We start from the raw sequence: 13,416 nt of genomic DNA, 5'->3' as shown, positions 1-13,416 counted from the left end.
AGTTAGAAGGTTAGAGATTGTGGAAAGCTTTGTAAATCCTGCTCACTATGTTTCTTAGTGTTTTGAAGTTGGAGGATCGAAAATACCGATTAGTAGAAAGAGTTTAAATGAGTGTATGTTTGTTTTGGGATAAACACATGTGAAAGGGTAATGTGAGACAAATGTGAATCTCCATTGTTGTACCTTCGCATTCTTCATTAATTGTATCTTGGGTCACCTCAAATTTAGAGGAGTCCGTCCAGAGTATGATTTTTTTCTCGAAACTGAGTTACCAAAGTGTTTGTTGTGTTTTTTACTGTTGTTGATTGTTCTTGCGCTATATTATGTTATTTGTGATTGTGAGACGGGTAATTTATTGTTTCGATTGCTTTGGTGTTCGTTTCTGCAGTGCCAAGAAACTATAATACTATCATTGGATATTCTTCACAATCTCAAGATTATAAAAATATACTCACACACGATCATATAGTAGATATGAAAATCATAATAAAAGACATAAGAAAATAAAGGAATAATAAATCTGAAAAACTGAATAGTTTTTAGAAAAGAGTATTATTAAGGGTTTCTATTCATAATTTTTTTTGTATTCTAATACTTCTCGATCATCACCCCCCCTTTAACTTCTTCCATTCATGCCTATTTGTAGCCTAAAACAAGGCATAATTGTGTTTTAGTAACATAAGTGATTAGAAATTAAACAAAATCTATTACTAGATAACTTTGCTGGAGTTGGGACGAGACGAGTGACGACTATGGTCATAGCAATGGCTACGAGAGGACTATAGTCTGCAAAGCCACATACGTGACCAAAAAAAAGTGGCAGAGGCGCTACAACCGTAGCAACGACTACGGGTAGACCGTAGTGCACTTTTCCTACTTTTCTTTGGTTTTGAGTTTCTAGATGCTCTTACGATAAAGACAAAAAAAATTAGTAAATGGTAGTAAAATAGAAATAAAATCATACTAAAAAATACTAAATTATTAATGGAATCAAGTCCTCAAGCATTGCTTGTTCTCAAGCATTTTCTTAGATACAAAGTATTAGGATCAACCATTCATAAAATAGAAGAACAAGAATATTAAGTGCATGTGTAAGTATTAGGAAATTTCAAAATTCAAGGGATCACAAACGTAAGTTATGATTTAAAGTCTTTAAAACTCCGGCAAGTCACAAGTTCTTTTTAAAAAAGTATTTCACATAATTTTTTTTTAAAGACAAAGTCTCATCATTAGCTTGACTATAAACCTATATTTCCTCCCTTTCTCTTGTGAATGAAATAATGAATTACTCCCTCCGTTTTTTATTATAAGTCGTTTTGAAAAAAAAATTGTATTTAAATATAAGTCACTTTACAATTCCAATGAATAATTAATGTTATTTTTCCTATTATATCCTTAAATATTTATTATTCTCTCTCCTTTCAATTATATAAATTTATCTTACACATGTTATTAATGAAGGATAATTTTGTAAAAACCTTCATCATTTTTCATTTCCATACAATAATTATTATTTTTCTTAATCTGTGTGAAAAGTCTAAAACGACTTATAATAAAAAACAGAGGGAGTAAAATTTTCTTCTTCTTAAAGTTAGAATATAATCGAAATTTGACTTGTTTTATTATTTGCTTGAGCATTTTTTTCTTCTTCTCTTTTTCTGTTTCTTTAAAAATTAATAAACTTTTAAGAAGAGAAATCGTGAAACCAAAATTTTCCTTGACTTATGCATATTGACTGGACTTGTGTATAGTACATTAATTAAAACCATAATATAATCAAATAGTTAAAAAAACATGTATTTTTAATTGGATGAACATTCTGGTACCCTATCCTCAACCAACCAAACAATATGATTTAATGCCACATCACTTTTTTAATTTAATTTATTTTAAAATAAATTTAAAATAACTTGCATTAAAAATATCAGTACATAACTTAAAAGTTTTAAAATTTGTTAATTATGTTGCAACAAACTGAAAACTTTTGGTTACAAAAAAGCAATTTTAAGACAATAAACAATCTAATTGTGTCTAAATGGTAAAACTTGAAACAGGGGCAGAGGTATATAGGGTATGTCTAGAACATCAGACTTTGTTAATATTATAGATAAAAAATTACAAAATTCATAAATGAATACAAGTATAAACTCATAATTTGAAGGGGACACAATTTTGATTTTTCTTCTTAGACTTTGTTTGAATTTATGGAATCGGAATGAGCAGAGTGGGATGAGATGAAATATAATCATATTCCATTGTTTGGATTATTTAAAATTGGATAGAGGGGATGAGAATGGAGTTATATTGATTTCATTCTATTTCATCACTTACCGCTATATTCCTTTCCCTCCAATTTGGACTGAATGAACAACTTGTCTTGTTTCGTCCTACAATTTCCAAAGAATGGAATGATATATTTGTTTTGATTTGCTCCATTATGCTCCATTCCACTCCGTCCTGTTCCATTCCGCTCCGTTCATTTCATAATATCCGAACATAACCTTAAGCAAGCAAGTTGCAACATGGGTCTCTAGTCAGTTATGAGTGTGTAAAGAAGGAGAGCAAGCATGAGAGCACCCAAAAGACTGAACAGAGTTTTCAACCCATTTGAAACAAAAATTATCGCCATTGATAGTTAGAAATACTGAGGGTTTTGCAATAGGATAAAATGAGGAGGAGGAGGAGGAAGAAGAAGGAGGAGGGAACATATCACTTTGTAACCTCTCTCTTTTTACGTTGCTATGTTTTCTTTGTTCATGTTGATTTTTATTTTCATAATAATGAAATATAAATAATACTTTCTTCCTATGCTCTTTATTTGACTCAGGTGGATGACAACAACTTTGATTGATTTCTATATCAACGTTGTAATTTTGAGTGTAAGTCTAACTTTATAATGAGGTGTCTTCATGGTACAACAATACAATACCAAAGCGATTACAATATAACTCAAATACGAATAAAGTACAAACACACGGATATTTAATGATAAGCAAATTATAAGAACACGGACAAACTATGTTACTTACATTCAAATTAGCAAAAACACGAACAAACTATATCACGTACACTCAAATTAGCAAAAACATCAAAACAAGTAAATGATACCATACGATAAAGTGACTGCACTTTCACACTACTACACCACAAGTCCATGATGAAGCCCCAATCCACCACCATTGTTTTACTTTCATTTGCAATGTAAGTGGTTTTGCTATTTTAGGGTTTCAACCAACACGCACAACAAAAAAATTAATTAGAAAGAAGAAGATAGTGAATAACTTGATCTAAAAATAAAATACTCAAACATTCTCACAAAGATTTGCAACAATTTCATTTTAACTTTCACTTCACACTGGTTTTGATTTGGTCGAAAAACCTAAACAGAAACCCTAGTGCAACAAAAGAAAAAATGAAAGAGAAACAAACAGAGTCCATTGAAGATTGAGGTTGCTTGTGTAATTGATGTGTCAGTAGAAGTTGGTTTAATGTTTGTTTATTTCAAGTAAAATTTTAAAATGATGGCTTGATTTAATGCTTATTATAGATGATATATGGAATGTGAATATTATGATATGTTTGAAATTTAATGTTGTCACTTACTCAAGCTTTCTTTTTGCATACTTATAAAAAATATACTTATTGATTTTATTAGATTGATCTCGAGACTTGAATATACTTGTCTTTTTGTATAGTTGTACATGTGTTCAATCAAGAAACTATGATATTATTGGTTTCTATTGAGAGTTCCATATTGGATAGTGATATGGTTTAAACAATAGTTATAAGTGGTTGGTTTCCCTCATCATATGAGCTAGATTTTGGAGTTTTGTTAGGTTTAAACTCATTTTGAGATTTTATCACCTCCTTTGATCTGTTTGGCCGCCTATAAATATCAAGTCTTGCAAACTTCACACCCTCTGGTTCTATATATATGAAGAAAAAATCACCAAGAGCGACGAGAACATTTAATGTTATAGCTTTGATAATTTATTCCAAATATGATGCTATATTAAATCCTGTTTGGGAATGGTGAGACCCACTTATATGAGATAAATGCATAATTAGTTGTAAAATACAGTAGGATATAGTTTTACCCACAACAAGGTTTATTAAATATTATATCTGTACTCATTATTTGCGAGCGAGTTTGATTTATATATTTTGAACAAGTATGGAACCTTTTTCTTGTCTCATATTGCTGAAGAGATAAATGATTCCCCTATATTCTCAGGTGATATATCCCTTATTCCTGTGATATTTATCTCAAGTATCATCTCTCATATATTTTCTGTTAACTTCTTTTCCCTCTTTGTTGAAACGTGTATGTAGACGGTGTTCCAAAAGAAGGATTACGAATACAAGATATACTTGTTAGAATTACGGTTCTGCTATTGATAAGGTAAAAAGTAAGTTCTTGAAGTAAATTCACTGTAAATTAGTTGCTTGTTTTTTTTGTATATTAGTTGCTTGTATCATTCATAGTGTTATGGCATTATTAGAAATCAAGCTATATTTTTGAGCAACATTGTTTTAAATAACACTGTTTTGAATTAATATCAATTATGGTCAAAACAAATGTATGAATAATGAACATACACTGTTTGGAATGTGTAACATTTAATCATGGCATTAAACACAATATATATGTTTATTATTGACTCATTTGTTCCGACCATAATTGATATTAATTCAAAACAGTGTTTCTAAAAGACAAAACTTGATTTCTAACACTCACAACACTATGAATGACACAAGCAATTAATATACAAAAAAGCAACTAATATATAATGAATTGACTTCAAGAACTTACTTTTTCCATTATCAATAGCAGAACCGAAATACTAACAAGTACATCTTGTATTCACAATCCTTCTTTTGGAACACCATCTATAGACACATTTCAATAGAGAGGGAAAGTAAGTTAACAAAAAATATAGGAGAGATGCTACTTAAGAGAAATATCACAAGAACAAGGAATCTATCACCTGAGAATGTAGGGGAATCATTTATCTCTTTAGCAACGTGAGACAGTAAAAGATTTCCATACTCGTTCAAAATATATATATCAAACTCAATCGCAAATAATGATTAAAGATATAATATTCAATAAACCTCGTGGTGGGTAAAAGTATAACATACTATACTGAACAACTATTTATGCATTTATCCCATATAAGTGGATCTCACCATTCCCCAAGAGTATTTAACATAGCGTCAAATTTGGAATAAACTATCAAAGATATAACATTCAATGCTCTCGTCGCTCTTGGTGATTTTTCTTCATATATATAGAATCAGAGAGTGTGAAGTTTGCAGGATGGATATTTGTGGGCGGCCCAACAAATCAAAGACGATGATAAAATCTCAAAATGAGTTTTGACCTAACACAATTCCAAAAGCTAGCTCATATGGTGAGGGTAGTAAGCCAATTATAACTATTATTCATACCATATCACTATCCAATATGGAACTCTATATGGAAACCAATAATATCATAATTTCTTGAATGAGCACATGTACAACTATACAGACAGACAAGTATATTCGAGATCAATCTAATTACATCTAAAAGTATATTTTTTATCAGTATGCATAAACAAAGCCTGAGTAAGTTACAACATTAAATTTCAGACATATCAGAATATTCACATTCCATATGCCATCTATAACAAGAATTAAATCAAGCCATCAATTTCAAAATTTTCTTAAAACAAAACATTAAACCAATTACTACTAACAAATCAATTACACAATCTTACTAACTAAATCAATTCATCAAACGCCTAACATACATTACACACACAACAAAATTAATTTGAAAGAAGAAGAGAATGATTAACTCGATCTAAAAATAAACACTCCAACACTGTCACAAACATTTGCATCAATTTCACTTTCACTTCATATTGCTTTTGATTTGGTCCAAAAACCTAAACACAAACCCTAGCACGACAAAAGTAAAAAGAAAAGAGAAACAAACATAGCCCGCTGGAGTTTAAGGTTGCGTATGATTTAATTTTGATTTCTTCTATTTTTATGTTGTGTGTGCTAGTTAGAACCCTAAAATAACAAAACTATTTACCTTACAACGAAAGTAGAACAATGATGGTGGACTGGAGCTTCGTCGTGGACTCATGGTGGATTAGTGGTGGTGAAGGTGAGAAACAGTGGTGAATGATGAGAGAAGAAGAGAAATGTGGATGCACTAGGGTTTCTGAGAGAACAAGAACATGAGTGGTGTGCAGGGCCGACCCAAGGGCAAAGCCACCCAGGCTAGGGCTTTAGGCCTCAAACTTTTGGACTGAAAAAATGCCTCAATTTTTTTTATTTTGTTATAGTAATATATAATGACATATTAGACACATAAATTATCATAATTAAGTTGTTAAAATTTAGGCATTTTTTTTCTTTTGGTCTTGAGTTTAACTCTTAACAACCACAAAATTATTTTAAAATACATTTTAAAGGTCTCATTTTAAAATTTTCTTTAGACCTCCAAACGGGTTCGGCCGGCCCTGGTGGTGTGTGTGCGGAGTCGGCTGATGAGTGAGGTATTACACCCTTAAGTGAGAATAAAATGAAACGACACCGTTTTGCAATAGTGGGAAAACTAGGCGGGTCCGTATACTTGCGGTCCAGATTTTATTACCCGACCCATCTATTTAAACCCAACTTAATCCATCATCAATATCCATTAGATCCGTTAGACCGTTTAGACCCACCAAACATATTTTTTTTCTTTTCGGTTTTTGCCGGGTTAGGATGAGCCTTCGGTTCTTGTCCGGTCCTCCGGGTAAAAATTCATGATTAGAAGAGGACGTAACTTTGATTTTTCCTCTTAAGCAAGCAAGGTGCAACGTGGTTCTCTGGTGTCCCCGCGTTATCTATTTATTTCCCAAACGCACCCTTCTTCGTCTTCTTCTACTACTTCTTCCTTCTTTTCTCCAATTGCAAAATTCTCCGTATCTCCAACTATCAATGGCGACAATTTCTATATCAAATGGCTTGAAAACTCTGTTCACTCTTCTGGGAGCTCTCATGCTTGCTCTCCTTCTTTACACACTCATTACCGACGGTTTCCCCTTTCGCAAAGAACTTCTCACTCCGTAACCTCTCTCTCTTTCTCTTGCTACGTTGCTTTGTTTTCTTTGTTCATGTTTATTTTTATTTTGATAATTATACAATAGAACGATCATAAACACTATAAATGATACTTTTTTTTCCATGCTCATTATTTGATTCAGGTGGATGGCAGCAACTTTGATTGATTTCTATATCAACGTTACAATTTTGAGTGTAAGTCTAACTAACTAACTCTGTAATCATCTTCACTAGTTAAAAATATTATTTATTATTTGGTGTTTCAATTTCAAATGTACAAGAAACAGCTTATTTGGAATTAATTATGTTCAGAAGATGTAAAGTAAGAGGGGTTATTAGCGGCGTGTCTATGTCTTTCGCTTACCACAACACTTATAATTTATTATCGGTGTTGCCGTGCCAGAGTCGGTGTCATGTTTGGGGTGTCTGTGCTCCATAGTTATCAGTGATAGGCTCTTGCAAATAAAAGCTCTTGAAATTCTAATTTGAATAATAGGCTATGAAGGATTGAGTCACTACACTGATTTTGTTCTGCAATATATTGGATTGAGAACTTCCATTGTTTAGTGCATTTTTCTAATGAAAACTTATCACTTCATTTTTGCTGTTGTAGTAATATTTAATGAGTATTATTAGAGGCGTGTTTGGATTGACTTGTTTGAGCTTATCTATTGAAACAAAATACTAATGAAGTTGTTTGATAAGCCCTCTAGATTAGCTTATGAAAACAATTTGATTGTTTTATGTATTGCTATATGAATAACTTATTCATAAACCCTTGCATGATAAATTCTTATATAAGCTATTTATCGAAACAGATCCATAGTTTAAAAAAGGAGATGTGTATTTTCAATTTTTTTTTTTTTGTGATGTAACCCGTAAATTTTCTTCTGCTGAACTTAAAACCACATTTTCTTTAAAGCATGATTAACACTTAATGGAAAATTGTCTAATTAATAATGTGTCAAAATCAGTTTCCAACTGAAGTTTCATCAGCTGACATATGTTTTTCTGTCACATCAGACCTGGGTTATTTACAAGGAAGCAAACTGGATCCGCTCAATTCTATGGATAATTTTACTTATCTCCCTTGGAAGGTATCATTTTCTCTCATGATTTGATGTTCATTTTGCGTTATTGGCTCAAATATCGTGATTTTGCTTATAAAACCTATCTATAATCTATGCAATGAGAGGAATCTCTTTTTAGCAAGATAATCTAAGCAATGAGAGGAATCTCTTTTTTTTGTTTTGTTTCAGCATTGCTACATCTGCTTATATTGTGTTGCAATTTTTGAAGCTGTCATCTCAAGAATCTTCACAGGACCCTATGAGCTATGTTCTTTTACGACATCCACACAAGTATGTCTACAAAAAAACAACTAGAGAGTAATTTTCTCTACATCTGATTCACTATAGAGTAATGTTCCATAAATATATATGAAGAAAAGGTGCAGGATGATATTTTAAGAATCCAATTTCATGTTTTAGTATTTAAGTTTTCAGTATGATTTTCAATGTTTTGTTTTTCACCATCAATTCTAATGTAATGCGACACTTTCTATACAGGAGTGGCACAGAGCCAAATACAAAATGTTCTACTGTTGCGACTCTAAGAATCCTTTTCAGCGTTTTGGGTGTTGTCATGCTTGGAACCTTGGTATACACTCTTGTCACTGATGGATCTCCTTTCCGTACGGAGCTGTTGACTCCGTAAGTGCTTACTATTTGTTATTGTTATTCATGATGTTATCCCTGTAGACTCCGAAACATTTTGTTATTGTTAAAAGGAATTTCGTTTCCCATCACAGTACTTAACTTGGGTTTTCTGGTTCAGTGGGAAACAATACGCAACATCATTATCACTCACATTCGACGTTCTATGTACTGTCTTCTATATAGTTCACTGAACTTATATATACTCAACAAGCTATCAATGACTTTTTACTCTCTTATTTTGGATTAAGTTCTTGCTAATTATTGTAATGGAGTGGCTTCTTCATGAATCACGAACCTTGTAAGGCCTTAGAAGAACCATTGTTTGAAAAAGACGAGTACAAATTTGCACCGCATGTGGATGAATTGTGGCAACCTTCATCATTTTACTTTGGTGCCAAATGCATAATCATCAATACTAAATTAAGTTCAATTATTTATATTTCACCAGATTTTGAAACCTTAACCTATTATACTTTTTCAAGCATCCACCCAAATTGATCTAAGTAAATCCAAATAACATAATATCATAATAAAACATCTATAAATAACTGTTCTCGTTATATAATTATATGCAAACTATCTGTTGGTAAACATTTGAAAGTGTATGCATAGAATGCAGTGTGGACAACATTGATTTTGAAAGTTGTGACCTATAAAATGTTTTCTTAATTTTCCTAATTGAAATACTCACAAAGGCAAAGCATGTTATTTCTGTGTCATTCAAGTATATATTTGCAACTTTATCATGCACATGTGAGTAAGTTTCTGCACCGCTTCTGCTTGTGGCAGTCGTTTATCATATAACTGAACTTCATATGCTCCAAAATGTTTGCAGGTGGATGCAAGCAACACTAGTTGACTTCTATATCAATGTTGTGGCCATAGCAGTAAGTCTACATTTTATTAATCTTAGTAGCTCTAAATTAAACAGAATATATAAAGTATAAATTTATTTCATTGACTTGGCGGATTAATATTCAAGAAGTTCTGTTTGTCCACAAATAGATTTTAAGACACTCTGTTGACATTATTATTAATTTTGTGCTTATAACAGAAAGACTTGATTCAATGAAATTGTCAATACTCCTCTTTCTGATCTATTTTAAGAATGACTAGGGGTAACTTAATGATCTTAAGATAATCAAAGTAAAAAATTTGTGAACAAGGGGTTATGATCAATACTGTATAAATGTGAGAGTTTTAATATCAATATCAGTATTCAGTACACTTGTTTTCGTTTGGATTTAATTATCATAAGTTCTTAACTATTCACACAATAACAGGTCTGGGTTGCCTACAAAGAATCTAGTTGGATTTATGCTGTCTTTTGGGTGATTCTATTGATATGTTTTGGCAGGTTAGTCCACACTATTTTATGTTTGCTTACTGATCGGTGATTAATAATTAAAATCATCTATTATTTGTATATAATTTTACTTAGAACGTTAAATAATTTTAGTTTTATGACATAGGTTACAATTTCCATTGCTTAATTTTTAACTGTACTTTGATTTGGACTTCACATTTTTCAAATTGAATTTCCTTATGCTATATGAGTGTTTGGAGTTGAGGCTAAGCTTCCTTTTTCATTATTAAAAAATTGAGGCACATAGTTCATTCCTAGACAAGTGAGCTAACAGGGGTTCTATTCCCAAAACACATTTCGGAAGCAGAGACAAGCGATATCATTTAGTCATATCGTACATGTCAAATGTACCCGGTCTATGCGGTATTAGTTATATTTAATTCAAAATAATAAAGAGAAAACGAGAAATGTGTTAACCATGAAGATACAAAAACTAAATTTGTAATTTTGGATTATATCTTTGAAAGAGATGTGTCATTTACACTTTTCATTCTTGTGTGTATGTCCCTTTAATCTTATACCCTATCCCAAGGTTCATGCTTCATTAGGTTCTAACTATAACATACTATTTTGTGGCTGACGGTTATTTACGTTTCCAAATTTTCAGCATCACTTCATGCGTCTACGTTGTATGCCAGTTGTTCAAGATATCTTATCAGGATCCTGCTTATCTTATTTTAGTGCATCATAGTGACAGGCAAGTATATATATAGCAATTTTTTCCAAATTTTTATCACTTTTGTTTGAGACTGAAATAGGCATGAAGAAACATTATTTTTCAACTGGCAGAATCCTCTAACTGTTAAGTTAGTGTTCTGTCTTAATGTGATTTCCTCATAAGAAAGAATCCTTTACTACTAAACAAATAAATGTTCTCTCTTCCTTCTATTAATTTATTTAGAAACGGCAATGGTTATTGATGGTAGGGCAGAAAACAAATATAAGGGGATTTCTGCTGATGCTACATAGCAATGGTGTTAATGAACAAAAGGTGTGGTATACTGATGTATATGATCATACAAATCTGTGAGTGATATGTTCTTACACACTATTTTACAGTCTCTTTGTTATTAGGTGATTGTTATGTGAGTGTCAATAGATTTTTTGGAGCCACTCTTTTTGTTGAGACTCACATGAAATTCACCTAATAATATAAAGCAGCACTTCAGAAGCAATTTGTTTTAAGTATTTCTGGAGCTAATTATGCTTAACATCCACATTATTGATAATTACAGGAAGTAAAGAGGGAGCAGATAATCCCTGAGTAGATGCTGTGACCCCAGAAGACAGAAAATTAACATACTGATGAAATTGATGCCAGGAGAAAGCCTTTGTAAACACTAGTTGGTAGTTGGATGACATTCTTCTCGGTATAAATAAATGAAACACAGTTATATCCCTAGTGTAATTTTTTATTTTATAGTTGTGTAATTTGAACTTCAAAATATATTCACGGAATGTGCTTTTCTATTTGTTTATATCTATTTCTCCCTTCCCTTTATACTTTTTTTAACATTTGGAATGCAACTTCATTTTCTACGGTGCATATCGTTGCAAGAGCCTCTAGGTGAAGAGGGGCGATAAAAAAGAATTGATTTTTGAAATGTATTAAGCTATTTGAAAACATTCAGACACTACGAACTACTTACACCAAATTAATCAAACCATAGCCCCGTGCCTAAGTCACATGACCACGTTGAACTTTAAAGAGATGGAAGAAAATAGATAGATAATATTTTTCCTTTAAATATTCACACCAATATTCTAAGGCTTTCACGTACGTCCAACTTGTAGTTACAGCTTCAATGAGACAACTATCAAATGACTAAGAACTTCTATTTCAAGGTTACTAAAGGGTAGTCGAAGACCTAGGACAACCATCAAATGACTAAGAACTTCTATTTCAAGGTTACTAAAGGGCAGTCGAAGACCTAGGTCAACCATCAAATGACTAAGAACTTCTATTTCAAGGTTACTAAAGGGCAGTCGAAGACCTAGGACTGAGAAGGCACACTCGTAAAAAAAAGATGACACAATCACCATACTCGCTATAGATTCTCTCATTTTCACTAAGGATTTGGGGGCAATTGTTCCGGGATGATCAGATTGGCCATCGACTGATCATCCAAAGGAAGTCATGATTCATTTGGACTGCTCGCAACACAGGGGAACTACCCTATAAAAGAGCACGGATGATCCAGAGCACGAATACATCCAACGGCTTTTCGCATATCTCATGCGTAGAGAATAACATTTTGTTACTACCACTCCATTATATAAAGGACATGCGTGAATAGTTTTAAGCATACAATTCTAAATTCAAATTTCATCCACTCTTTTATACATATTGACTTGAGCGTTGGAGTGTTAATTTTGCAGGTCAACTCTTCCTCATCCGCATTTGAGGTTCAGGTCCACCGTGGTTCACCAAAATCATCAATTTTTCGATCAATTCTGGTTGTATAATAGAACATCTTATTAAAAACTATTAATAAACTTGAATAACTTTTTATGTTTTGTAAGTATTTGTAACAACTAAAAAAACAACAATTTTTTTTAATGAAATATAAAAAACTCCATTGCATATTTGATTCCTGTAAATAAAATGAAAAATAATATGGTGATGTCTAAGGTGAGAGATTATTATTATTTTTTTGAAATTTTTGATTCGAACTTGAGACCTTGAGAGGAACCCACTCTCAAGACTCAAGTCTCAATTATTAGTAGGGGTGCTCGCGGTGCGGTTTGGGCGGTTTTGACGAAAAAAATCATCCGAACCGCAAGAGAAAAAATAGTGCGGTTTGGTTTGGTTCGGTTGGCTTTTAAAAAAAATCCGAACCAAACCAAACCAAACTAATGCGGTTTGGTTCGGTTCGGTTGGTTCGGTTTTTTACAAATATTTTATTGAGCCATACATACACATATAGATGATAACATAATTTTGTATTTATACATTCATACACTATCAAATAACAACAAAACTCGTCATATTTTGACAACAATTTTCCATTTAATATGTAAAAATTAAATTAGACAAAAGTGGAATATTAAACATAAAATAATAGCATAAAACAATATAAAAATTATTATAATGAAACAAAAAAAATAGAAGAGACGAAAGATTAGTGAAAGTGAAAAAGAAAAAAAGTGTTGAGAGATTAGAGAAGAAGATATGCGATAAAAACGAAACTGAAATACGGAACATTTACATAAAAATGAGAAGGTGAA

The 13,416-nt window shown here is 31.9% G+C and overlaps 1 protein-coding gene across 8 annotated transcripts; it reads left to right on the top strand.

Moving 5' to 3' along the window:
- The first annotated feature begins 6,785 nt into the window (after positions 1 to 6,785).
- LOC131643666 (uncharacterized) lies at positions 6,786 to 11,689 on the top strand. Of its 8 annotated transcripts, none has more exons than XM_058913956.1 (10): positions 6,787 to 7,109; positions 7,248 to 7,299; positions 8,128 to 8,201; positions 8,364 to 8,492; positions 8,673 to 8,816; positions 9,658 to 9,709; positions 10,106 to 10,179; positions 10,796 to 10,885; positions 11,120 to 11,179; positions 11,424 to 11,689. In XM_058913956.1, the coding sequence occupies exons 1-9, from the start codon at positions 6,982 to 6,984 to the stop codon at positions 11,130 to 11,132; spliced, it is 756 nt and encodes a 251-aa protein (XP_058769939.1). In that variant the 5' UTR covers positions 6,787 to 6,981; the 3' UTR covers positions 11,133 to 11,179; positions 11,424 to 11,689. The 8 variants fall into 8 exon arrangements, with proteins under 8 accessions (XP_058769940.1, XP_058769939.1, XP_058769938.1 ...); XM_058913955.1 differs by having other exon boundaries at positions 11,120 to 11,214; XM_058913950.1 differs by having other exon boundaries at positions 11,115 to 11,179.
- The last annotated feature ends 1,727 nt before the right edge of the window (positions 11,690 to 13,416 follow it).

This window comes from Vicia villosa, linkage group LG1, assembly GCF_029867415.1.
Source record: "Vicia villosa cultivar HV-30 ecotype Madison, WI linkage group LG1, Vvil1.0, whole genome shotgun sequence".
Lineage (NCBI taxonomy): Eukaryota > Viridiplantae > Streptophyta > Magnoliopsida > Fabales > Fabaceae > Vicia > Vicia villosa.
The sequence above is the reverse complement of the archived record's forward strand: the minus strand, read 5'-3'. Positions and strand labels throughout refer to the sequence as shown.